We start from the raw sequence: 25360 nt of genomic DNA on the forward strand, positions 1-25360 counted from the left end.
AACAATCTCCCTCTCTTTCCTCAGATTCCTCCACATTTAATGCACCCCCAAGTCCTACCAAACCCATCTTGTTAATGTCGCCTAAATCAGTCCTCTGCTCTTCATCACTGCTACCAGGACCCTTCCTCTTCCGGATTACTGCCATAGCCTCCTTCCTAACTAGACTGGAGTTCCTACCACAGTGCCTGGTAAATTAGTAAGTCTTTGTGAAATTGATCAATCAATCTTTGTGCATGGTTCACGGGAGGAAATGAGGTTTGGCTTTTCCCTAGAGGGAGCTGAGAAATAATAGCTGTACCCTCTCACTGGGAATCTGTCCTGAACGTATTACACACGTAAGAGAAGACAGGACTTTTTTTGAGAGCACTAGCTCTCCATTCTCTAGACAGTGGGCAGAGGGGAACGGAAGACCATCTCCCATTTCCCTATTTTCAATACCTCCCCATTCCTGGACCACACACTTCCCTCAGATACATAAGTCCTCTTTATTTTGGTGCCAGAAGAAATTGGAACAAACAATCCCAGTTCCCTCTCATCCTTGGTAATGGAGACTGAGAAGCATTTCAAGTGGTCTTTTCCTTTTTCAGGCATCTGCGCCATTCTAGTGGCAGCCATCTTGGAAGAGCGCTCTAAAGTCTGGCTTGGAATCTAATCCAGTTTGCACATCCTAGTGTAGACACATTGAGAGATGCCATCAAGAACCCTGATGGATTTACATCCTTATTACGTGCAAACTGGGGATCACATTACTTCCCTGCCTTCTGCTTTGAAAATAAATGCTTTGGCTTTGCTTTGACATTTATGTGGCAGCTGGAAACCATTATCCTTTGACAATGCTGTATTCCACTGACAGTATCTCTTAAATACACACTATATTAGTCATACTTCTCATTCATGTGCTCCCAGTTTAATCCATGCCCCAGTGCCTCAGTGAAGCCTGCTTCAAGGATAATGTACTACAGAACGAGCTCTTCAGGTATTTTAAATAAAAAGTCTGAAGCCTCAGAGATACGGAGGTTTGAAAAACTGTCAAAGTAAGACATGTTGCAACAACTTTTCATAACTTCTTTATGGTGGATTTGGTATTATTGTATGGTGTGTCATGTGGGGCTCTTCTGAATAACACTGCAAATATGAATTTATGCTCTAGGTATTTTGAATATTGGACTTTGAGACAGCAAGCCACGAACCAGAGGCTGAGAAATCACTGCATACTGAAAGGAGGAGTCCGTTCTTCTCATGTCTGTGGCAGGTACTGCACTGCTCGTTCTGGGAGTGGTATTAGACCTCTGTTGTCATGTACATCATGCTGCTGGGGATGAGACTTTCTTCTGAGTGTGGGCATCGCTAGACTAGCGCAAAAGTAAATCACAAGGAAAGGTAGCACACGTGGCCACCTAACTGTTTTGTCCTTCTGGAAGGAAACCAGAATACTCAGTACACATTCCCATGCCCCACCCACTCCTGGCCCACACTTTCTCCTTTGATCAATAAGATCTACACGTTTAAAGGCAACCTCATAGTATTAAATATTGCTCATACATAACGAATGCATAGAGTTTCTCTGTGGTTGTATTGTTTTTAGTTTGAGAATTAATCCACTTTGAGTTGAGAGATGCTTTTTAAAAAAGATGGTCAGAAGGTCAAGACCACAGATCCAGAGACTTAACCTTGTCAATGCTAAGAGTGCTGTTCGGAGTATGACTTCAAAGCTTTGCACCTTCATGAATTCAAAGCATTCTAATTTTGAAATAATATTTACAATAGAAACTTTAAGAAAGAAAGCAATCACCCATAATCTCTCACTGTCTAGAGTCGACCAGTACCACTTTATAGTATTTTTCTTCCCCTCTCTCTGTGAGGTGTGTATGTTTGGGCTTCTTTTAAATGACTGGGATCAAATTGTGTATGTTTTAAATCTTTATTATTTTAGTGTTAACTTCTGCATCTGAGAAACAGAGCCATTAATGCTTTCTTTACTGGGAGAACTGGAGTCTCTCGTTTTCATGAAGCTTTTTCTAGTTTTCATTCCATTAGCAGTTTTGTACTTACACACTTTTTTTTTTTTTTTTTTTTTTTTTTTTTTGCGGTACGCGGGCCTCTCACTCTTGTGGCCTCTCCCATTGCGGAGCACAGGCTCTGGACGCGCAGGCTCAGCGGCCATGGCTCACGGGCCCAGCCACTCCGCGGCATGTGGGATCTTCCCGGACCGGGGCACGAACCCGTGTCCCCTGCATCGGCAGGCGGACTCTCAACCACTGTGCCACCAGGGAAGCCCACACACATTTTTTAATGTTTTAAAATAAATTAGTATTTTCTTGGTATTTCATAAGCACCGCAGCATCCACCTACTTCTTCTTGTGAAAAGAATCGAGGTATATTTTATGTACTGTGCAATTCACCCTTTCTAGTCTACAGTTGTCCAAATTTGACAAACACATAGAGTCATGTACCCACCACCATGATCAAGTTAGAGAACGGTTGCATCAGCCCCTAAATCCCTGTGCTCCTTTACCAACAACTCCTGCCACCCCCTGTCCCCGATCACCACTGATCTCCTTTCTGTCCCTATAATTTTGCCTTTCCCTGAATGTTACATCAATAGAGTTGTACTTTTATATGTGCTCATTTGCTACATTAAATAATCTCCAATTGTTCCATATATTTGCTGTCTACTTTTATATTTATCATTTGAATACTACTACTTTAAGACACTGTTAATGTGCTGTGTTCTAAGCTACTACACAGATGGTCCATTTATCCTAATTGGTTCATCTAATATAGAATCTCAGTGTTGGGATCTTAAAGGTCACCTAAGTCAAATACTTATGCAATGGATCTTTAAGGCGATGGCCGCTGGACACCACAGCCCCTTGTAGTACAGCTTCCATTACGCACTCTTCCTCCCGCCCCTCAGGCGCATCTTTATTCACACTGGCAGGGGGTTGACCAGGGGACCCGCCTGGCTCACAGGATGTGAGGGGAAGTGAAGTGTACCACTTCTGAACCAAAGCTTTATGAGCCACTGTGGTTCTGCTGGTCTGTCTTCCTGTTGTGATGAGAAAGCCCCATCCTAGGGAGGGGCTGCCCCTTCAGCCTGGATCCCAGAACGAAGGTGTGCAGCAGAACCACTGCCCGCCTGCAGCTCTCATGTATGCTGAAATAAACAGAAAAAATAAACCTTCCGTGCCTCTCACTGAGATTCTGTGCCTGTTTGTTCCTCTAGCATAACCGTGGGAAAGCTAAAAGATAAACGTCCTGTCCATCAGGCTGTCGGATATTTCTTCACTGAGAACCTGTATCATTAACTTTTCTAAGCACCTAGCATTCACTCTGGGACGTGCTTCCCCCAGACATTGTACGGCTTAGTCCCCCACGTCTTTTGGGGCGCTGTCTAGTGGGGGGACCAAAATTGATGATCCTGTATAAACACATCATGTCCCCACTCCTGACACCTTTCATCCTTCCATTGCTTTACTCCCCACACAAGCACAGAAGTGCCTTTAGGGAATCTCTTTGGTTTGTTTACTGCTATATCCCAAGTCAAGATCATGTCCTAGAATGCGATGAAAGCTCAATAGGTATTTCTTGAGTAAATGAATAAACTTAGTAAAAAACCGAAAACAAAAATAAATAAGCCCATTTCTAGTTGAGCTGGTGTGATTCTTTTTACTGTCAGATAATGGAAACTACGTCATGTGATGGGTCTCCCCTTTGATTTATCCTCTAGTTTTAAACATTTGTCTAGGTTTCTTCTTTTTCTAATAAAGAGCTTTTGTCTTTCATGCTTCTTACATTACAAGCTGCTTTGAATCCTTGGAATCACACAGGCACAGCTAAATAAACACAAACCTGTAACCATGCAAATATTGTAGCGTAACTGCATTGTTTTTAGGTACATTTGTCTCTAACATATCAAAGCCTTAGAGACAAATGCACCTAAAGACAATGCATATGTACTCACTGTGCACAGGAAAGGCATACAAGACCCTCCAGTGTGATTTCTTACCATCTCAGACTCCTGATCTTCACTTCAACAACAACCAAACCAACCACAGAATTCCGTAGCATCCGTGTTCCTCATTCCTCTTCTCTACACTGAATGTTCTCTGTACTTCTCTTCACTCAATGAACTACTGATTTTTTTTATTAAAATATAGTTGACTTACAATATTATATTAGTTTCAGTCATACAGCATAGCGGTTCAGTATTTTTGCAAATTACACTCCATTACAGGCTATTATAAGATAATGGCTATAATCCCCTGTGCTATACAGTATACCCTTGTTGCTTATCTATTTTATTTTATTTTACTTTTATTTTTTTTAACATCTTTATCGGAGTATAATTGCTTTACAATGGTATGCTATTTTCTGCTTTATAACAAAGTGAATCAGTTATACATATACATATATCCCCACATCTCTTCCCTCTTGCATCTCCCTCCCACTCTCCCTATCCCACCCCTCTAGGTGGTCACAAAGCACCGAGCTGATCTCCCTGTGCTATGCGGCTGCTTCCCACTAGCTATCTGTTTTACATTTGGTAGTGTATATATATCCATGCCACTCTCTCACCTTGTCCCAGCTTACCCTTCCCCCTCCCCATGTCCTCAAGTCCATTCTCTAGTAGGTCTGCGTCTTTATTCCCATCTTGCCTCTAGGTTCTTCACGACCTTTTTTGTTGTTTTTTAGATTCCATATATATGTGTTAGCATACGGTATTTATTTTTCTCTTTCTGACTTACTTCACTCTGTATGACAGACTCTAGGTCCATCCGCCTCACTACAAATAACTCAATTTCGTTTCTTTTTATGGCTGAGTAATATTCCATTACCCAGCAATCCCACTACTGGGCATATACCCTGAGAAAACCATAATTCAAAAAGAGTCGTGTACCACAATGTTCACTGCAGCTCTATTTACAGTAGCCAGGACATGGAAGCAACCTAAGTGTGCATCGACAGATGAATGGATAAAGAAGATGTGGCACATATATGCAATGGAACATTACTCAGCTTATCTATTTTATAGAGAGAGCAGTTTGTATCTGTTAACCTCATACCCCTAGTTGGTTCCTCCCCTGTTCACTGTCCCCTTCGGTAACCACAAGTTTGTTTTCAATATCTGTGAATTTGTTTCTGTCTTGCATATACATTCATTTGTATTATTTTTTAGATTCTGCATATAAGTGGCATCATATGATATTTATCTTTCCCTGTCTTATTTCACTAAGCATAATATTCTCTAGGTCTATCCATGTTGCTGCAAATGGCATTATTTCATTCTTCTTTTGGCTCAGTAATATTCCAGTGTGTGTGTGTGTGTGTGTGTGTGTGTGCGCGCGTGTGTGTGTGTGTATGTATACACATATTCTTCTTAATTCAACCATCTGTTGATTGGGTTGCTTCCATGTCTTGCCTATTGTAAACAGTGATGCTATAAACATTAGCATGCATGTATCTTCACTCATCCATCCATCCATCATTCATTATTGAGTACCTACATTGAGTCAGCACTGCTCCAGTTCTTGGACCACATCGATGAACCATACAAAGATGCCTATTACAGGGCTTGCCAGGCACAAACAATACATATTATAAGCACATTATATGCAGATAACCTACTCTAGACCCCCAGGGCCAAGCATCACCATGCTGCGTCCACTCTCTGCATGCCACAGTAGGCATGACACAAAGTGCTTAAAAAGCAAGGAAAAACAAGACTCAACCATTTTTGAGATTTTTAAGGTTATGCAGAAGGTAATAAGTATTATGAACAAAGGACATAAAGGAAAGCAGGTGAGGGGGGAACTGGAGTATTGGGGCTGGCACAAGGAGGGAGTGAGGTTTGATGCTTTCTGGGAACAGAGTTTCTAGAGAACAGCCTGTGCAAAGGCCCTTGGGTAGGAGTATGTTTAAAGAACACCAAGGAGGTCACGGGGCCTTCACAGAGGCCGACTGAATTGGAAGAGGGAAGTGTGGGGCTGAGAAAGTAAAATAAATTAGACTGAAGATGTATGTCTTAGAAGAAACTTTGGCACATGGAACTGACTGGAAGCAGAAAGGTCAGAAGCATTCATGGTTTCTGAGGGAACTAGATTCCCAAAGAAGCCACAAATCTTTAACTGTTGGAAACTTCAAGCAACCTTCAGCCCCCAAGCTTCCATAAGCTGTGCATGAACTGAGGAAGCCCCCAAAGAAAGGTATATTCCTCAACTTTCTCTTCAAATGTAGCCAAGAAAGATAACGGACAGAGGAGAATCTCCCCAGGGGTGTAGCCAAGGGCCAAGGTGAACCGTGGCCAAGGGTGTTTTCCAAGAAACGCCCACTGGAGGACCCCTCCCTCCCCCCAGGGGAGGGGACTTCTCGATGTCTGCCTCCTGGGATGTGGGGACGGCTATGGACAAATTGTGGCACATTCTTACGATGGAACAATCCTGGGAAATGAAAAGAAACTGCTGAAATCCACAGCGTGGATAAATCTCAAAAATATTATGCTGAGCATGAAAAGCCAGACACCAAAGAATACATACATGTGAACCGATTTATATGCAGTTCTAGAACAGACAAAACTAATCGATAATGACAGAAAGTAGATCAGGGCTTGCCTAGCTGGAAGGAGGACACTGACTACAAAGGGACACAAGGGAACATTTGGGGATAATGAACTGTTTTCTGTATTGATTGTGGTGGGTGGAGTTTGCATGGGTGAAAACAATTATTGAAACCCATGGGATTGTGCACTTAACATCCATGTATTTATTGCATGTAAACGATACCTCCATGAAATCAACAACAACACCACAAACAAAAAGGCACTGTAATGTCTCTTGCACATGAAATTCCTAACCCCTAAAACGATCCCTACATACTTCAACCTCTACAGACTTTAATTTGGAGAGGCGGAGAAAACCAGGCCAGGTTTCCTGCCACCGCTAAAGGCAGGAAAATCATCCTTGGCCTTGATTTTCCAACTTGCCTTGAACCTAATTGCTTTTCCACGTTCAGGGTAAGCAGCACTTTCTAATGTATTTTTGGTCATTAATTTAAATGTTATGCTTGACTTAACTGGAATGTTCACACTTTGATATAAATCTCCTACAGAGCACATTTATATTCGCCATTTACATTGCCCGCAGTGATAAGTGGGTTATCTCGGCCTGTGCTATGGGAAAAAGCCTCTAACCTGAATCTTCTGTCCTAGAAGTTGACACACCTCTGCTGCCCCACTAAGCCCTCTGCTGTTGTTGTCTCTTGTGTGGAAGTTGTTTTTATCTATTTCTGCCTACATCTAAAGAAGGCCAAAACTCCAACACATTTGCATGAGTTCCATAATGGGGATTTTATCTTGCCACATCAAATAACAATCTTGTTCCCACACTAGGACAACTGCAAATTACACGTTTAGTACAGCTATCTGTGTTTTCAAATAATAAGGAAAATGGGAGACACTGATTTAAGGGAGTTTATAAAATATGTGACAGAGCAACCTTAGTCATTTTCTTTCTTTGAGGTTTATGGTCATAATAAATCTTATGTTACAGGTATGGGTTTACTGACAGGCACCTGAAACCAAATTCTTGTGAGCACAGGACAGACAAAGGTCCCAGGAATGGAGGGACCCCGAGTAGTGATGGCGGGAGTTACCTGGAAGGGGATAGGGCTTGCAAAGGTAAGAGAGGAGAGAACACAAAAACTACACCTACCTCGGGTAAGGACACAGGGTGTTGAGGAGTAGGTTATTTCTAGGTCTTATCTGAGTTTAGAGCATTTCTAGGCTTGCACCCCAGCCAGGACTTCCAAAGATTTCCCTTAAAATATTCAGAACCAAGACTCCAGCTTTGGCACCTCCAAATTCAGACCACAGGAGATCCACGTCATCCTGGCTCTGCCCCACCACCCCCCCCCCCCCCCCCCCGGCCAAATTAAAGCTGATTGGACTTCAACATGGGCAGTCAAGCTCTAGTCCGACCAGGTAGACAGCCTAAAATGAAAAGGCTCAGCCTGACAGGAATGTGAGTTTTGGGGAGTTTGAATTTTAGACAGACGTGGAGATAGGGGTAAAGATAGAGATGATGGAGAGAGATAGCAGTGGAGAGTTCCTGAGAGGTTCACGACTTGGGAAGATGCATGGACTCCAAGGAGACAGAATGGAACGTGAGTGAACCAAAATTGTGGGTTAGCTGAAAGTCAACCAACTTGGTAGAGAAGAGTCACAGGAGGAGGCGTGGAAGAGAGGAGACAGGTTATCAGTCACCTGGGAGCAGGGATAGATGCCTGCCTGCTCAGAGGGGACAATGCTGCAGCCTACAGCCTGTGGGCTCACTGGCTGGACTCTGTTGGACTCTCTAATCCCCAAACCTGTCCCAGGCTCCCTGAGGCTGGGCTGCAGGGCTGTTTCTAGGATTTGGTGAGATTTCTAACTCCCCACTCCCGTCTGTTTCCTTACAAGAAGACACTATAATTGATGAGACAGCAGTGCACGTCTCTCTCTCTGTCTGTCTCTCTCTGTCTCTCTCTGTCTCTCTCTGTCTCTCTCTCTCGGAAGGACCTGAAGAAAACGGGAAAACAATCCCCAGGCTGTGCAGACAGGTTTCCTGCAGGGCTATGTGGTCTCTTTTTCAGGATGCAAAGTTTTTCCTGGATAAAATCTCAGAACAAGGGCTTCCCTGTGTTTTAATTATGCAAGGGAATACCTCTTGATGTTGGGGATATACTTGTCCTGACAGAAGCGGACACGTTCTCAAATAAGTTATTCCTTTTGGTCATTATCATCATTTAGAGGCCTGGGGTGGTGAGGGAGATCAGGAGAATTAGTGACGGTGCTTATCACAGTCACATGGCTCCTGGTGACCCTAAGATGCTGGGAGTCTGGAGGACGCTGCTGGAGATAGTGGGGGAGGGCCAAATGAATTTTGAAAAAGCTCCTTGGAGCAGGCTTTCTTAAACTTGAGTGTGCATAGGAGCCTCCTTTTAAGAACGCAGATTCTGTTCAGGGTGTCTGGGATGGAGCCTTGGTAAGATGCTGATGCCGCTGGTCTGGGGACCATGCACAGAGAAGGAGACTGAGATGGGACCCCCGCTGCCTGAGCAGAGAGGAGCTGCTCTCGTGTAACGTGTCAGTAGTGCTCATTAAAATACATGCAGGGATCACGGCCTCCGAGGCTCTGAGAGCTATTCCATGTCACTTGATACGGAACATAAATGAACCGGCTCTCAAGCCCTTTAGTAAAGAGGAAGATACTTGAAAATTTATTCCTGGGATTCCAAGCCATTAAGAAACTGATGCCATTTTTTTGTTGTTGTTCTTAGCAAAATTGTGGCTTTTGAGCTAGAAGGATGCATAGGCTGAAGGACTGGTCAGGAAAGTTGGGGAATAATCAAAGACAATTCCAGTTGGCAGACTTATTTCGTGAATAAAATCTTAATGCTTCCCAATGAGGAAAAGGGGAACCATCCAGAACTAAGTGCCTCCTATGGAAATAGGTCCTACTTCAGAAGTGTTGAACATTCAGTCCCTCCCCCTCACACTGACGAATCAAATCTGTCTTGTAAAATCACGCGAGAAGGTGGGCTAGCTATTATATAGGTGGGCAGACTTACTGGTTGTTTTAAAAGATTCTTAAAAGCCTTGGACCGAGGTTCCATTTTCATTGTCTAGAAGCAGGCCATGGGGAGGGGGCAGAGCATTCTACCCTGCCGGTTGTATAAATTTGTGTAAGGACTCCTTCTCAGGTATTATAACCCATTTACAGGAACACCACCCTTGAAAAAGGATGAGACTCAAGGACTCCTAGGACTGGCTCAGTCTCAAAGTCAATCAGGACCCCTGCAGATGACTTTCTGGCCACCCGCCATCACCCACCATCCTGAGTCCCACTACCTTCCATGACATAACCTGGGGAGCTACACAAGCTGTAGGCGCGGCCAAGGGGATTGTTAAGGGCCACAGTAGGTTTCTGAAAGGCGGTGAGATCATCCTCGGGTTGTGTGCTGGCCAAAAAGATGACGGATCAGCATTGTCCTTCAGGTGGCAGACACTGATCTTGGACACCTTGCAGAGATGAGACGTTTCGCTGATTCCCATCCTTATTGCCCTTGGAATTTTTGCAGGATGACCATCTCTTTCCGGTTTGTCTGGGACTTTGCTGGTTTCAACGGTGAAAGTTACAGGCCCCAAGAAAACCCCCAGTCCCTGGCAAACCAGGATGGCTGGTCCCTTTTCAGACTAAGGAGGTCTGGGTGGTGAAGAACTTATGTGGGAAGATATGAAAGGAACAAAAAGCTGAAGGAAACTGGAAGGGAGAAATTTCCTGGACCGTAACAGTAATTTAGGAGTTGGGATTCATTCATAAGGATATCAAAGAAAAAAGGTGTTTGGAGGAAGAGCTTGAGGGTTAAGAATAACTAGGAAGCTTTTCCTATAACTGACTGACTTGCAGCTGGGAGGTGTTTTCGTAATGACCTCCTGACTTGCCTCCAGCATCACTGAAATTTCAAAGATGGAGACAAAGGGAGAAATAGCCCCTTGTGCTTGTGTAGTAGACAAGAGCTTGACCAGCAATTCCAATACTCTTCTGAAGACGAGACCAATAGGGAAATTGTGTGAGAAGCACCAGGGGATTAAAAAGAGCTAGTACTCTTACTGAAACTACTTACTCAGGATACCAATATTAGGATTCATTTTCTGAAACCAAAGGTGCCAAAAAGAAACAAATTCCAAACTATAAACTAATATTAAATTTGATATTTTTTTAAAAAAGAGAGAAAATTTTGATGGAAGTCCACATTGGACCAGTCACTCATGTTGAACCCTTAAAAATAATCAGGTACTAAAATCCTAAGAACACCAAACCTTAATAAAGAGATAACAAGCCTGGGTTTTTGGACTCTGTCTTTGGCATCCACTTTAACCAAGCAGGACTAATTCATGACCTAGGAGCTCTGTGAGCTCATGTTTATTTATAACATTCAATATTCCCATAAGGGCAAATGTTCCAAATGGAAGCCTGCATTTTGATAATGCCCGTTTCCTCATTAAGATTTCATCATCCACCTACATTAAAAAGCCTCTCCCTACATTTTGTTGCTTTTGCTTTCACCTTGTTTATTCCTGCCTTATTTGCTTAATCTTGAGATCCTGGCTTCCCAGGCACTCTCAGATTTGAAACTAGCAAAGTTTGTGCATTAGCGTGTCCCAGGCATGCATGATTTATGAATGGCAGGTTTCTTGGCACAACTTAATGGTATAAGAGAGACTTTGTTTTAAACATTAAAGTGAAAGTCAAGAAGTGGCAACAATGGGTGGGATATTAAAACATAGGGCGTGTAAAGAAGTTTGGGTCAAGAGTTAACCAGGTCTTACTTGGTCTATTCCTTAATCTATGGACTGACACTCTGACCATTTTAATAGGTTATAAGGAGCCCTGACTTATGACCAACTAAAAAAGTACTTTAAATTGTTATTATGAAAACTTGCCCAACCAAACTCTCACTCTGTAAAAAAAAAAAAAAAAAAATTTAATTGCTAACATTTATATCACTGGAGAAAACAACCTCTTCGACCAGTCCAAAATAAATTTGTCTTCCTTTTTTTTAGGCACCCTCATCATATTCAAGCTCTTTCTCCATCATAATAGTTCTTCCTCTGACAGTCTTTTGTAATCAGTCTATTAGTCAGTGTTACCAAATCTTTTAAAGAAAAGTTAAAACTTTCGTGATATCAAGAGAACTACTCTTCCTGAGTAGAGTCCAACTCCTATTATATGCTCATGATTACATAAGATAAGAGCTCTATATATGTCTATTTTTCTCATTACAAAATATGACCTCAAATAACATAACTTTTGTTTAATAATTATAAAATATACTTAGTAAGAAAAGTAATAATTATTCCAAATGATACCTTGTACTTGAAATGTTCCAAACACTTCACACACAAACAAGCAATGTCTAACCTTTCTTTGCAGATGGCTAAAGTGAAGAACTCATGAGATTATAATTCAGGTCCTCAAATAACATCACAATCATTTTACATCTAAGTTTTTGATGTGTCATGCAATGACTGCTCATAAATGCTTCCAGAAGACCTGAAAGGTTTCAAGTCAATATTAAGACATGAGGACTGATAAAGCCCATGGCTTGAGCAAACTCAGGGTTCACAGACACCTTGAAAACTTTGCTTCCTACATAAGCCTTTCATAGCCTTTATGGTGGAAGCAGCTCTGAACTACATTCAACATTCAGGGCACTTGTCCACTTCAGAGAGCACGGGCCAGTGGATGGAGCCCTACATGACACAGAGACACAGTGGGTTACCTTGTAGAGTTTGCAGTGGCAGAGTCATAATGCCTCCGGCTGCAGCTGCCGCTACCAGCCCTTGGATGTTGGTGAGATTCGCAGTGGGCAGTGTGAGGACCAGCCCTTGCTGCCCTCCTAGCTGTCCGGCCATGCTGAAGGGGATGAGGACAGGCTGGCTGAGAGCCGGCGTGCCTCCCGGCCTCACACCGGTGACAGCAGAGGCTAACTGCTGGGCCGTCAGAAGTGGCTGCAAGGAAACACAAAATCCCAGCTCACTTTCCAGTGGAACCAAGACATGGGTTGTTACAGCATTCTTCTTCTACTTAAGCTGGGTCAGAAAGTTCCTGAACAAGTTGCAAAGAGACATGTTCTAGTCCAGAAAAAAAAAGCTTGACTTCTAGGAAAAAAATTGAAATTGTATTTCGTTAATCTTTTTGGAAAATTTCATTTGGTTTGGAAAGCTCAAATACCTTTCAGAGTAATACCCTACACATATATTATTCTTCCATGGATTTTCACTTGATCCTACTCTTATATATTTGAAACTCTCTGCTAATTTATTCTGTTTTTCCAAAAAGAACTCATTGGAATCAGTGGAATTTATTGGTTCAAAAGAGCAATGAAATACTATTCTCATCTATTAAATTAGCAAAAATAATGCAAAAGACTTATGCAACGCTGCTAAGTCTGTAGTGACACCATTATATGGATTTAGGACAGGCGGACTGGCATAAACCTTTTGGAAAGCAGAATCCGTACCAAGGGCTACAGAAATATTCATCCCCTTTTGACTTAGAATATACTCCTGGGGTATGCTTCTGAAGACACCATTTTTTAAAAAAATATAAATGAATGAAAATATGCATTACATTTTAAAGTACATAAATGTTGAAAAACAGTTTGTTATATTGATAGTACTAAACTTGGTAAGATATTATGTAGTCTTTAAAATGGATCATTCTGACACCTCTAGAAAAATAGAAAATGTTTATGAGAATATATAAAATTAACTGGATAATAATTAAGCAAGTGATGATGATCAAATCATTATTAAATGGTAAAATTACACATGTATAATGACAAGATCTAAAAAGGAATATAAAAAAACAGAAATATTTGATGTGGATAAATTTGAAAAGCTTTAAACAATGTCTTTTGTTATTACACTAACATTCTTTGCCCTGTTAAAATGACATTAAAAACACATGTTTACATCCACTATCCAGTAGCCATTGTTTGATATGGAAAGGCAGCCACATAGGTGTGCACTTCTGGGCACTAGATGTATCTGAGCTCAGGTATGAGCTCAGGTGGGGGTCTTCAGGATGATGTAGGAAGGATTCCTTGTCCAACCAGGCCAGATGACTGAAAGGGTCACTGATCTTAGCATCCTTCATCCGGGACTTTCATTGCACCCCTGCAGGAGCCATTTAAGATCTAATCCCACGCCCATTTTTCTCCTAGAGGAGCCGATAAAAAACTCTCATTGGGGAGTTTCAACTTTTTTGTTTTTAACACAGAATGATTCTATAAAGTAAGAGGTAACTCAGTGTAGGTATAGTACAAAGCCCAATATTTAATAGCCAGGCACTATTTTAATGTGTATGAACTCCGATGTCCTATCAATGACATACTGAGTTAGTTACTTGTCCAAAGTCACATATCCAGAGGGGTGGGAGATTCCGATCCAGCCAGGCTGCTCCAGAGCCCATGTTTTACTCCCTCTCAATACACAGAACAGATTTGGAGAAGGGGGTGGCTTTATTTGAAGAATGGGGGATGGCTGAGTCATAAGCTTCAGATTGCTGGCATCATATCACTGCCAGCAGTGATACCATGATGAAAGGGAAGGCAAATGGGCAGTCTTCAGACTGTATGCAGGCCACAGATGTGGATGGTGGGGCCTGCAGCATTTTTTAAATTGAATTCATGGGCTTACAGCAGGGCATCCACTGTCCACTTTGTCCCAGTGTCCCCTGCTTCTCACTGTCTGGGTCTGTCGTGCTATGTTTCTAACCTGGAGGCATTGGAGTTTGTCACCCCTGCTATGTTCACACACACACACACAATGTCACGAGCATGAAATTAGAAAGGGCATGGCCTTCAGAAGCTGGTTTCTGAGATGCCCAGTCAAACTCCCTCTAAGTCTCCATAAGAGATCAGGCATCAACCCAAGCTTTCTGTCTGGAGCACAGAGGCATTCGTGCCCTGAGATGGACTTTGGAATCAGAGGCCATAGGGAGACTTGGCGAGGGCTGGAACAAGAAAGTCAAGACCAACTCAAGCTCTAAACTTGGGTTTTCAAGCCTGCAACTGATGAGCCCTAAGTGCTGAAAGTGATTAATTTCCTGGAATCACAATGACAACCGAAGAGAGAGAAAGGCTCAAGGATCAGCTTCTTTTTCTATAAAAGTGGGTGAACTCTGAGAACTTCACACTAAATGACAGAGGTTTAAAAAAAAAAAAAAAAAAAGCCCAGCCTTTTACAATTGTGTTGTACATCTCCATATAACCATACCAGGCTGCAAAAAACAAATATGGGACTTTAAAAAACAATGAATGTATTTCTTTATTAATGCAGGAGCTATATATGATGTACAGTATTATCAAACCCAATAAGCTGAACTTGCATTAAAATTGCATTAACTTTTTTGTATTAAATCACATCTTGTATTTCAAAAACGGCTATAGTAAGGTTGAAATAACTTAATTTTCTTCACACTCCAGTCATTAAAGTTTTACTTTCCAGAAAACTGCATGATAACCAAAAGCACAATTATAGTGGGTTTTAAGAAGAAAAAATGTTTCCAAATTATTAAAATCAACATTCCCTTTAAAAAGAGAGAAGAGGGGGCGTCCCTGGTGGCGCAGTGGTTAGGAGTCCGCCTGCCGATGCGGGGGACACGGGTTCGTGCCCAGGTCCGGGAAGATCCCACATGCCGCGGAGCGGCTGGGCCCGTGAGCCATGGCCGCTGAGCCTGCACGTCTGGAGCCTGTGCTCCGCAACGGGAGAGGCCACAGCAGTGAGAGGCCCGTGTACCGCAAAAAATAAATAAATAAATAAAAAGAGAGAAGAGTTCTGCTAACATTTTTTTTCTTGATGGTATTTAATAAATAATGTAGCCATATAGTTTCCCATACAAAAAATTATCACCGTCTTTGCTCTGTTGGAGTTAATTGGTTTTAACTCATTATTATTTATTTGGTTATTTATATGGTTAAACCATCCTACATGCAGCAGTTGAGAGATACTGACCTGTGGCCCAACCGGGAACGGGAGGTGGGTCTGACTGGCCTGCTGTTGTTCAGGGGTGCCTGGGTCTGACAGTGCCGGGTTTCCTCTGGCCCCTGGAATTCAAAAGAGAAACGCACCCTTAATATAAGATCCAGAATGGGAACTGCCCATGACCTCATTTTCCTGTGATGTCACATAGCATTAAGGCACAGATGATATGCCAGAGTGCTTTACCAATAGCCCCAGTGCTCAAATCGCTTGTCAACTGCATACATTATGCTAACGGACGTTCGGGATGGACCAAGTCATTCTAGGAGGGAGAAGGCTGTGACAGCACAGAAAGTGACACCATCATCAGTCGCACTAATAGGCTTGCATTATACATCAGTTTGCAGGGGGTGTGCCAACATGGCCCCGGTGTGGGAAACTGCATCCTTTATGCATAGGCGGGCAACAGCTAATCTAATTTCCCAAAGCCAGAGAAAGCGCGATCTCAGACACGACCAAGCACATCTATATTATCCCTTAATATGGCTTCGTACCCTTAAGCCCTTTCTCCATACACACTTCAGGTACTGAATCTTATGGATGAGTTTTCCTAAAAACAAAGCCTTTTTCTTTTCTTTTGTTAAAAATTGAAGTATAGTTGATTTACATTGTCATGTTAGTTTCAGGTGTACAGCACAATGATTCAGTTATACATACATATATATATATATATATATATATATATATACACACATTCTTTTTCAGATTTTTTTCCTTATAGGTTATTACAAAATACTGAGTAGAGTTCCCTGTGCTCTACGGTAGGTCCTTGTTGGTGGCTCCTTATGTCCTAAAAAACACATGCATCTCCCTAAGCAAATTTCCTGGGTGCTAACTTACCCCCCCACTACCCCCAGGGATCCCCCCTGTGGTGAGCATAGACAATAATGTACTTCCTTTGCTAGAATCCTGTTGGATGCTAAAGCGTGAAAAATGAAATTCCACCAAAACAGCAGACCTTTCAAACTTTCTTAAACATTATTGTTTCTCTGTATGTGCTCATGTGCTTTGTTTCAGGACAAACCATAGAAGGTGATACAGTGGCAGTAACAATAAATATATAAATAAATAAGAAGCAAACAAAGCTAGCAGCCATCTTTGAGGGGTCTTAGTTGGTAGCCTTTGTTTTCTTGGTGATTGAAAGCTAATTCCAAGCCATCCTTAACAAGATCCTCTTTCCTGATGTTTGTCCTATGAATAGCAAGTGGAAGACAATTCAAACCTTGTTTACTGGCGTGCCATGGATGACCAAGAAAAAAAAGATATGATTCTGTCACACTTATAAATTTTAAAGAAGGTATTATTAGCTCATTTAAAACAAATTCTTCTATATATTCTCCAAAGGGACAGACTTATAAATAATGGAAATGTGGAGAAAAACACTTCAGCACATTAAGCTACAAATAAAATTGACTGCTACATATTATTCAATTGACTTCTATCTCCACAGCCGCGTGTCAATCATAACAGCATTTTATAATAGGATTAAGCAATAAATGTGCAAAGCCATTATGCAGAAATCTGAAAATCTGATTAATTTGTAATATTTTTTTGTGCCGAAAGTCAAGAATGGACATTGCTTGGGGAATACTTACAAGCATTCTATTGAAATTTCTAAATTGATTTGGAACAAACTAATAAAAACACAGACTTGCTGACATTTTATAAAGTGAATTCTGTCAAAATACGTTTGGCATTTTAATGATCGCTGTCATTTAATAACAAGGGTAAGATGGCCCATCATAAGATGCCCACAATTTCCCCATAACATGCAGGAGACCTTTCTTCTAAATTTTTTATATTTGATTTATTTATCATGCTTGAGTAGCAGGGCATTTTAAACTGGGAGGTGCATTATGCAGTGTAAATCTCACAACTTCAGTTCTTACAGACCCAAGTCCTATTTTGCCTTAGAATTCTCAGAAGAGTTTTACTTTTATAGAGCTAACCAGGTCCCAAAGTGATCTTTTGGTCAATTAACGTAAATTCTCAAATGGTTAAAAATCTGCTTTGGTTTAGTTTATGAAAATGTTTAAAAAAAACTGGTTTGTTCTTTATGCTTGCCAGACATGGATTTTTATGTCTGACTGAAAAACTTTGACAATGCACAGAGAAAGAAAAATCTTTTTACACAATTAAAAAACATATATCTTAATCAAAAAATGTTTCTATACTATGCCAAGCCCTTCTGTCTCATACTTCTTTCATGCATACCAGGCTCACTTTTTGATTCTGTTCCTAATGACACATCATGGTAATGTTTGGGATCTGTCCCATCCAGGCACTGTGTCAACAAGATTGTGTCTTTGTTACCTGTAACTTGACACAGATTACATTTGCTTACATTTTATTCTCTGTTGCTGGAGGCTCTCACCAGTGCACAGCAGCTTGTTTTGAGGCTGGTTATCCTCAAAAACCATGTTCAGTGCAATCCAGGGCAATTCCACACAATTTCATGTGTAAAATGAAGTCTTTCACAGGCTCTAGAGGAGATTATGTATGCTCTCCTGCCTGGATCAAATAGGAATGTTTCTTCTTAATGCACATCTCCATTTTCCCCAAACACATGTATCACACTTAACCTTGTAAGACCATAAACTACTCTGTCTGGGTCATAAGGTGGCTCCCAAATCAGGGGCCTACTCAGAGCCAGAAGGGGGATCCAGTAATCAGAATGAATAAATGACGTTGGCTAAGAGTTTCAGAGAGCTCTGAAGCAGCGCTTAGCCGCAAGTTAGCAGAGAATTTGAGGTTAGGTACAGGCACAGATACGAAAATGTGAACTTAAGTGGGTTGGGCAGGTTCCTCCTGATCAGGGTCCTAGGAAATATGCTAGGAGATCAAGGAGATCAAGGAAGCCCAGAAAGCTCTCTGTGGCCTGTTCTGAATTTAAGAGTCTAGGCTTTTCAGGCAGCAACTGTGAGCTCCTGTGTTCACTGGTTTATTGCTTTATGCCCAGCTCTTGATGTAGGCATCATTCACGTTGATTGAATATTCACTCAATGGAAATAGAGGTTGGGCTTTTAATTGGGGGCTGGTATAATTCCTTTAAAATAGGTATGGGCATCCACTTCACTAGTTACTCTTATTTAGCATAAACTTTGGAAATTATCTCTAAATTATTAGCTTCTTAGCAAATTCGACTGTAATTCTGATTTTTTGTTTTTAAAATTTTTATTGGAGTATAGTTGATTTACTCCAATGTTGTGTTAGTTTCAGGTGTACAGCAAAGTGAATCAGTTATACATATACATATATCCACTCTTTTTTAGATTCTTTTCCCATATAAGTCATTACAGAGTACTGAGTAGAGTTCCCTGTGCTATATAGTAGGTCCTTATTAGTTATCTATTCCAATTTAGATATTAAAAGCAGTTTGGTGTACAGGTTAAAAGCAAGCACTCTTAAATTTGAAACTTTCCTTGCATTGAGATTTAGCCCTGCCCCTTAACTAGTTGGGTGAACTTGGGCTGGTTTTCCAGTTTACTTATATATACACTAGCTTCCTCTTGTAAAAACCCGGGAAAATAACTGTATGTCATTCATAGGGTTGCTATGGTGAGGATTAAATGAGCACATATATTTGTAAATGTCTTGGAACAGTGCATGCTTGTCACAAAAGTGCTCTTTCTCTTGACTACCATTAGTTAAAAAGATTTAATTTATATTTAATACAATATTTAGCATTATTTGATTTGCCCATCATATTTACCTGCCCCAAGTAACTCAACACAAACGCCCATGCCGATGTGTGTTGTCCGTGTTTCCTCACACACCACCCTAACTGTGTGCTCTGTACCATCTGATAAATGTTTGGATCTGAACTAAATGGTCAGGTCTTTAAAGAGCCTCTGAAGTGAGATGTACATGGATAATCCTTCCTTTAGTCCCTGGTAGCATGACCAGGTAATATGGCACAAAGATACTGGCAATTTGCTCCCAAATTCTCACCCAGACCATAGCTTAGACCAGCAGCTCTTACCCAGGCCTATGAATCAGAATGGTCTGTGGAGCTTCCTGAACACACAGAGGTTCACATCCCTCATGAGGCTACTTTCAGAGCATCCAGAGGGTGGCTCATGTGTACGTTTTATAAAACTCCACTGGTGATAGAAGACCACGGGGAGAAAACAGTGGCTTACATGCTGCTCAGGCAAGTATGAATCTCCTCTGCACTGAGGATGCCATGTACAATTAGTTTTACGACAGCAGATGGGTCATCAGCCAGCATTACTCCCTTGGTCCTCCAAGCTCCTCTACCTCGAGCATTCTTCCATCGTAATCCTGGTGGCCTTCTAGTTTAGCAATCTATGCCAGATGCATCTATTTTGTAATATTCACAGGTACTTCAAGGAGTAAAAACTGATTTTAAAAGGGATCGTAAGGACTTCCCTGGCGGCCCAGTGGTTAAGACTCTGAGCTTCCACTGCAGGGGCCTCGGGTTCAATTCCTTGTCGGGGAAGTTCCAAATGCTGCTCGATGCAGCCAAAAATAAATAAATAAAAGGGATCATTAAAAAATTTAAAATAGCTACATTACATTTATTTCTTTTCTCGCTTTATCAGTAGGAATTAATGAATGTTGTTGGCTGAAAAGCAAATGTATTAGTCTTCTATAACGTTTACAGTTTTGGATCTTCATTCAGTTTTTTTCCATTATCAAAATGTATTAATGGGTTTTAATATTTTTTTAATAAATTTAATTAATTTATTTATTTTTGGCTGTGTTGGGTCTTCGTTGCTACGTGTGGGCTTTCTCTAGTTGTGGCAAGCAGGGGCTACTCTTCGTTGTGGTGCGTGGGCTTCAGGAGTTGTGGCACGTGGGCTCAGTAGTTGTGGCTCACGGGCTCTAGAGTGCAGGCTCAGTAGCTGTGGTGCATGGGCTTAGTTGCTCCACAGCATGTGGGATCTTCCCAGACCAGGGCTCAAACCCGTGTCCCCTGCATTGGCAGGTGGATTCTTAACCACTGCGCCACCAGGGAAGCCCTGGGCTTTAATTTTTGAGTGCTTAATTTAAAAGTAAATAATAAGATGACCAAGAAATTAAAATAAATAAAATAAAATGAAGTAGCTATATAATAGAAGTCACTTCTGTAAACACAGGGACCACTGATAGAAGTCTGCTAAGGAAAGGATAAGTCATAAATGTTGGAGACACTGAAAGACTGATTAGGAGTTCAGCTGGTACACTGCAATGAAACTTAATTTTAATTGTTAAAATGCCTGCTTGTCAGAGCATTGGTTCATTCGACACCATCTTTCCAGTGTTGATCTTGTATGCAAAATCTGCAAATCTGCTGGCGGCTCTCTCTGCTCTGGAGAGCCTGAACTATCTAGGTAGCCGGCGTGGGGGCAGTGATACCCTAGGCCCCTGCTCCTCTCTTTAGTAACTTCCTGATTGGGGGAGCCTCTGAAGTTGCACCCTGCCCCCCACCAAGTCAAGGTCAGAGTTCCTGAATGACCATCACTGCATTCCTCATAGTAGTTAGTTTTCCTTTGCAAATTAAAACAATTTTCTTTTTGTATAAGAGTTTTGGATTAACTGAGGCAAACAAGACTCAGTACCTCTTAGCAACTCTAAGAGTGAAACAGATGTGCACTCCAGGATAGAGTTTTAAATGCGACCCCCTCCACCATTACCCCTTGCCCACACCTGTCTTTTTGGAGTTGACTCTTCCAAATAAGTCATTTTAAGAAACAAATAGAACATTTTTAATCCTGAGAGGGCATACTCCTTTCTGGATCCTTACCCCATTGCCTTTGCAAAGAGGATATAAGGGCTGGGGGCAGATTGAGGAGAAAACAGACTTGCACATATGAATGGCTCATCGGAATACACCAGTTCCACTTTCAGTTGGCCATCCTCCAATATTCAGTGCACGAGATTCCCTCATTAACGACCAATGCATTTTTAACAAATCGATTCTTCAGAGGGAGAGTCTGGGTTTCTGTCCACTATGCATTAGCACAAACGATCACAAGAAGGTCACAGGGATCCCTCAGGTTTTTCTGGTACCTATACCTTTCCTACCCACTGTTTGCTGTTTTCACTGGGGAGTGAGGTGAGGCAGAGGTTGCTTATTATAAGATGGACAGTTGAATGCATTATTATTTCATGTTGGGCATGTGAACCCAGCTAAGTGGGGCAGAAGACCCCTCTAAATTAAACTTCCCTTTCTTTCAATTTCTTCTAGATTACTAAATGCCAAGGAGGGAGTGGAGGTGTCCATAAAAATCTTTTCAAAGTCATTGCCACTGTCTGCCATTTTTTATTGCCTGTTGAGATTTCTTTATGATACTGGCCACACATGTATTTACGTCCAGAACACTATACAGACCCCTGGTGGAATTGGAGACTCTGAAGAGATAAGCCACACTCGAAAATTAAACATTCATTAATTAACTTAGGGTTTGTGCATTTTTGCAAGTTCTGTTGTCAAGTACTTGTAACCTCACCCATTGAGGCCTGTAGAACAGTAAGTGTCTGATGACATTAATGGGAAGAATGGATTCCTTTATTCTTCTAGCAGGTGACTTATCTGGCCTTTGATGGAGGGAAATCCAGTTATCTTTGAGTGAGGGGTCTAGGTCCTCAGTGGTTTTATTTTATTTTTTCTTCAGTGGTTTTAAATGCTGATCTTTATTTAAAGGCTGTACATAAGCATTAAAAGTCAAAGGGAGATTCGAGATATCTAGATAAAGCAGAACAAGAAACCCCAAAAATCCTTTATTTGGACTTGATTATCTGAAGGTGTTTTTGTAATATCTACCAAAATTATTCAGTATTTGCTTCAGCCCTCCATGTAGACTTAGTCTATGTGTGCTCTGGAAACCTTTAAAGACGTTTTTTTCTCTCAAAATTTCCTATATCTCCCTTCAGTCTTCCTCCAACAATTTTTTATCATTTGTTTTCACATCCATCTCATAAAAGCAGAGCTGAACTCCTGCGATATCCAGGCCAATAAAGTTCTCAATTTCTGTAAATGCTTCCTCTCAGAAAAGAGATGAAAAAAGAGACAGTCATCAAATATACTTAAGCAAAATTCCACGACACACCGTTGGCACGTGGAGAGCTTTGGGGTACGCATCAATGCTTGAGCACTGCTGTGTCTACAAGAGTATAAATTCTTTCAGGGCAAAGATTCTTTCTCACTCACCTTTGTATCTCCTGCAGGTCAGCTCTGGGCCTTGGCGTGTGTGTATGTATGCATATATGTGTGTACGTATATATTATGTATGTACGTTGTTGTTTAGGTACGTTGTTCTTAAAATGTTGGAGATGTGTATCAGAGTGTGCTGAAACAATTTAGAAACAGATTTTAAACCACCTGAAAATGATTTGTCTCATTTTTAAAATGCCCTTCTTGATCTAAGAAGCTTTGCTAATATCAACACACTTCTCCCAGGAAATGGACACTTCCTCTGACAAGGTCATTGCTAGGGGCCACGTTCAACACTGCACTGCATCCAGGGATGAAGTCCTTGCTGTCAGCCTACTGATAGGACACTGCTACGGGCCCCCTGGACACAAAGGTCGTGTAGACCCTGTGTTTTTATGCCCATGCAGGGAGCTTGATTCTACGCTTCATCTATGCTCAAATTTATATGAGGGCTAGCTACATAATTTATGGGGCTCAGTGCCAAATGCAAGTCCAAGTCCCTAACGTGGGGCTGGGAAGTCAATATCCCCCTTCCCCAGGGCTGCTGCCTTAATCCACGGCAGATGGGTGGACTCAAGGGATTGCAGCCTCCTTGCTGGGCTGCGCTGGACACCTGGTTGGGATGAGTTGCATGCTGATCCTATGACTCTCTCTGCACCTGAGTCTAGAACGCTGAGAAGGGCAGAAGGGAGAAGGTGACAGCTGCACTCCAGCTTCTGGGGGTCCTGGGGCACCCAGGGCAGAGAGCAGGCGGCTGAGAATTGCCCTGTCCTGAGAGGTAGGGAGGTAGTGGCTGGACCGCCAGAGGCTCCAAGCCTCCCTGCCTCTGACTCCACGCTCTTGTCGTCCCATTGGATTTGACCCACAAAACACAATTTCAAAGATAAATTATTAAGAATCTCAAGATGGTGACCTCAGAGCCTTAAATTCCAAACATGGGACCCTGCTGGGTGGCGAGCCCTGTGTGCCTGCAGTGGTTGATGGCCCATGAAGCAGGCCCTGCCCAAGGGACCTTCTCATCAAGGGTCCTCAAGTTTTAAAAATTGCACGTAAATCTACAACTCTTTGAGAGCCATCTTCCAAATCAGTGTAAATTCTGATAAGAGTGTTTATGTCTATAGACGAATTTAGACATGGCTTGTTTTCCCCAACAAGAAACCAAACTTACAAATCATCATGTTATTATCAGTGACCACATTTGCTGGAAAAGTAAGATAAAATTTTGTTTTGTTTTCTATCCATTCTCAGTTACCTGTCCCTAAAATGGGGAAACAAGGCATGAATTCCTTAAAAGAAAAATCATAGAAAAGATGTCTTTTCTTTCAGTTGTAGACCTAATTTACTAACAATGTTACACTTTCACTAACAACAAACACAGATTTTTTTCCCTCCTGACCAGCTGCCAAGTTTGACAACAAGGGGATGAGATCAAGACACTCTTTGGTGGAATAACGGACCTAGTTTTAAGGTCCTCTCAATTTACCTACCCATAGTAAAACATGCAAGAATTACTGAGAACTGACTTTAAATATGCTTCAAAAATGGTCAAAGCTGATAACTAATCTGCTTTAAAATTGTGTGTGTGTGTGTGTGTGTGCGTGTGTGTGTGTGCGCGTGTGTGTGTTGGGGTAGGAGGATGAGGCGGAAGGGAGGGGAACTAGTCCATTTTTTCTTACCTTCGTTATAGTAACAGGGGTGACAAGCTGTAGGGTAGAGGTCACTGTGATTCTTTTTGCAATAGCCCAGCCTCCAGCCTCTTATAGCAACACTTGAGTTTGTATCTAATATCTGCAAGGCTCTCTTTGAGGCCCCCCAGACCTACAGCGCTGCACCATCAAAAGTCTCATTATGAGTTTTTAAACTGTTTTCAGTTTATTGAGGTTCTTAGCTGAGCAGCCCCCAATGCAGGCAGACCCCAGAGACTCTGTGGGTCCAGTTCCAGACCACCACAACAAAGCAAATAAAGTGAGTCACAAAAATTTTTTGGTTTCCCAGTACTTATAAAAGTTATGTTTACACTATACTGTAGTCTATTAAGTGTGCAATAGCATTACGTCTAAAAAAGTGTACACACCGTAATTTAAAAATACTTCTAAAAAATGCTAACCATCATCTGATAACACAGGGTAGCCACAAACCTTCAATTGTAAAAGAAAAAAAAAATGCAGTAACTGTGAATCTTGTTAAAGTGAAGCACAATAAAGCAAGGTGAGCCTGCAGATACCTGGACCCCAAGTCTGAGAAGGAGGTGAGGGTGAAATAGAGAGCACTGCATCGTGGTTACATGAGCTCAAATTTCTGGCTTAGACTGAAGTCAGCTGGAAACCACAGTGATGTATGTTTCCCCTCTTCTCCAAGACCTACATGCCTTCAAAAGGTCTGAACTCTGCACAACCTTTCAGCAGCAAGGAGGCTGCTGATTTGACGTTCAGAATATGATTTAACCGTGAGCTACAACGGAAGAAATCATTATTTCAATTGGAAATGATGGCCTCTGGGTGCAGTCGCTTCTGATAACATACGCGGTACAAGATCTTGGAGACCTTCAATGCAGAAAGCGTGTGGCCCTCGATCCGCGGTGACTGCGAAGAGCAGGTGATTAGATCATCACAGAC

At 41.7% G+C, this 25360-nt stretch overlaps 1 protein-coding gene across 1 annotated transcript in view; it reads right to left on the reverse strand.

The window, feature by feature from the left end:
* POU6F2 (POU class 6 homeobox 2) overlaps window positions 1-25360 on the reverse strand; it is a 382181-nt gene that overhangs the window by 237126 nt on the left and 119695 nt on the right. The window contains exons 3-4 of the mRNA XM_073809538.1: window positions 15560-15651; window positions 12322-12550 (exon numbers count right to left, since the gene is read on the reverse strand). Coding sequence (XP_073665639.1) covers window positions 12322-12550; window positions 15560-15651 — 321 coding nt within the window. The remainder of the gene's footprint in view (window positions 1-12321; window positions 12551-15559; window positions 15652-25360) is intronic.

Source organism: Tursiops truncatus, chromosome 9 (assembly GCF_011762595.2).
Source record: "Tursiops truncatus isolate mTurTru1 chromosome 9, mTurTru1.mat.Y, whole genome shotgun sequence".
In the NCBI taxonomy this organism is placed as follows: Eukaryota; Metazoa; Chordata; class Mammalia; order Artiodactyla; family Delphinidae; genus Tursiops; species Tursiops truncatus.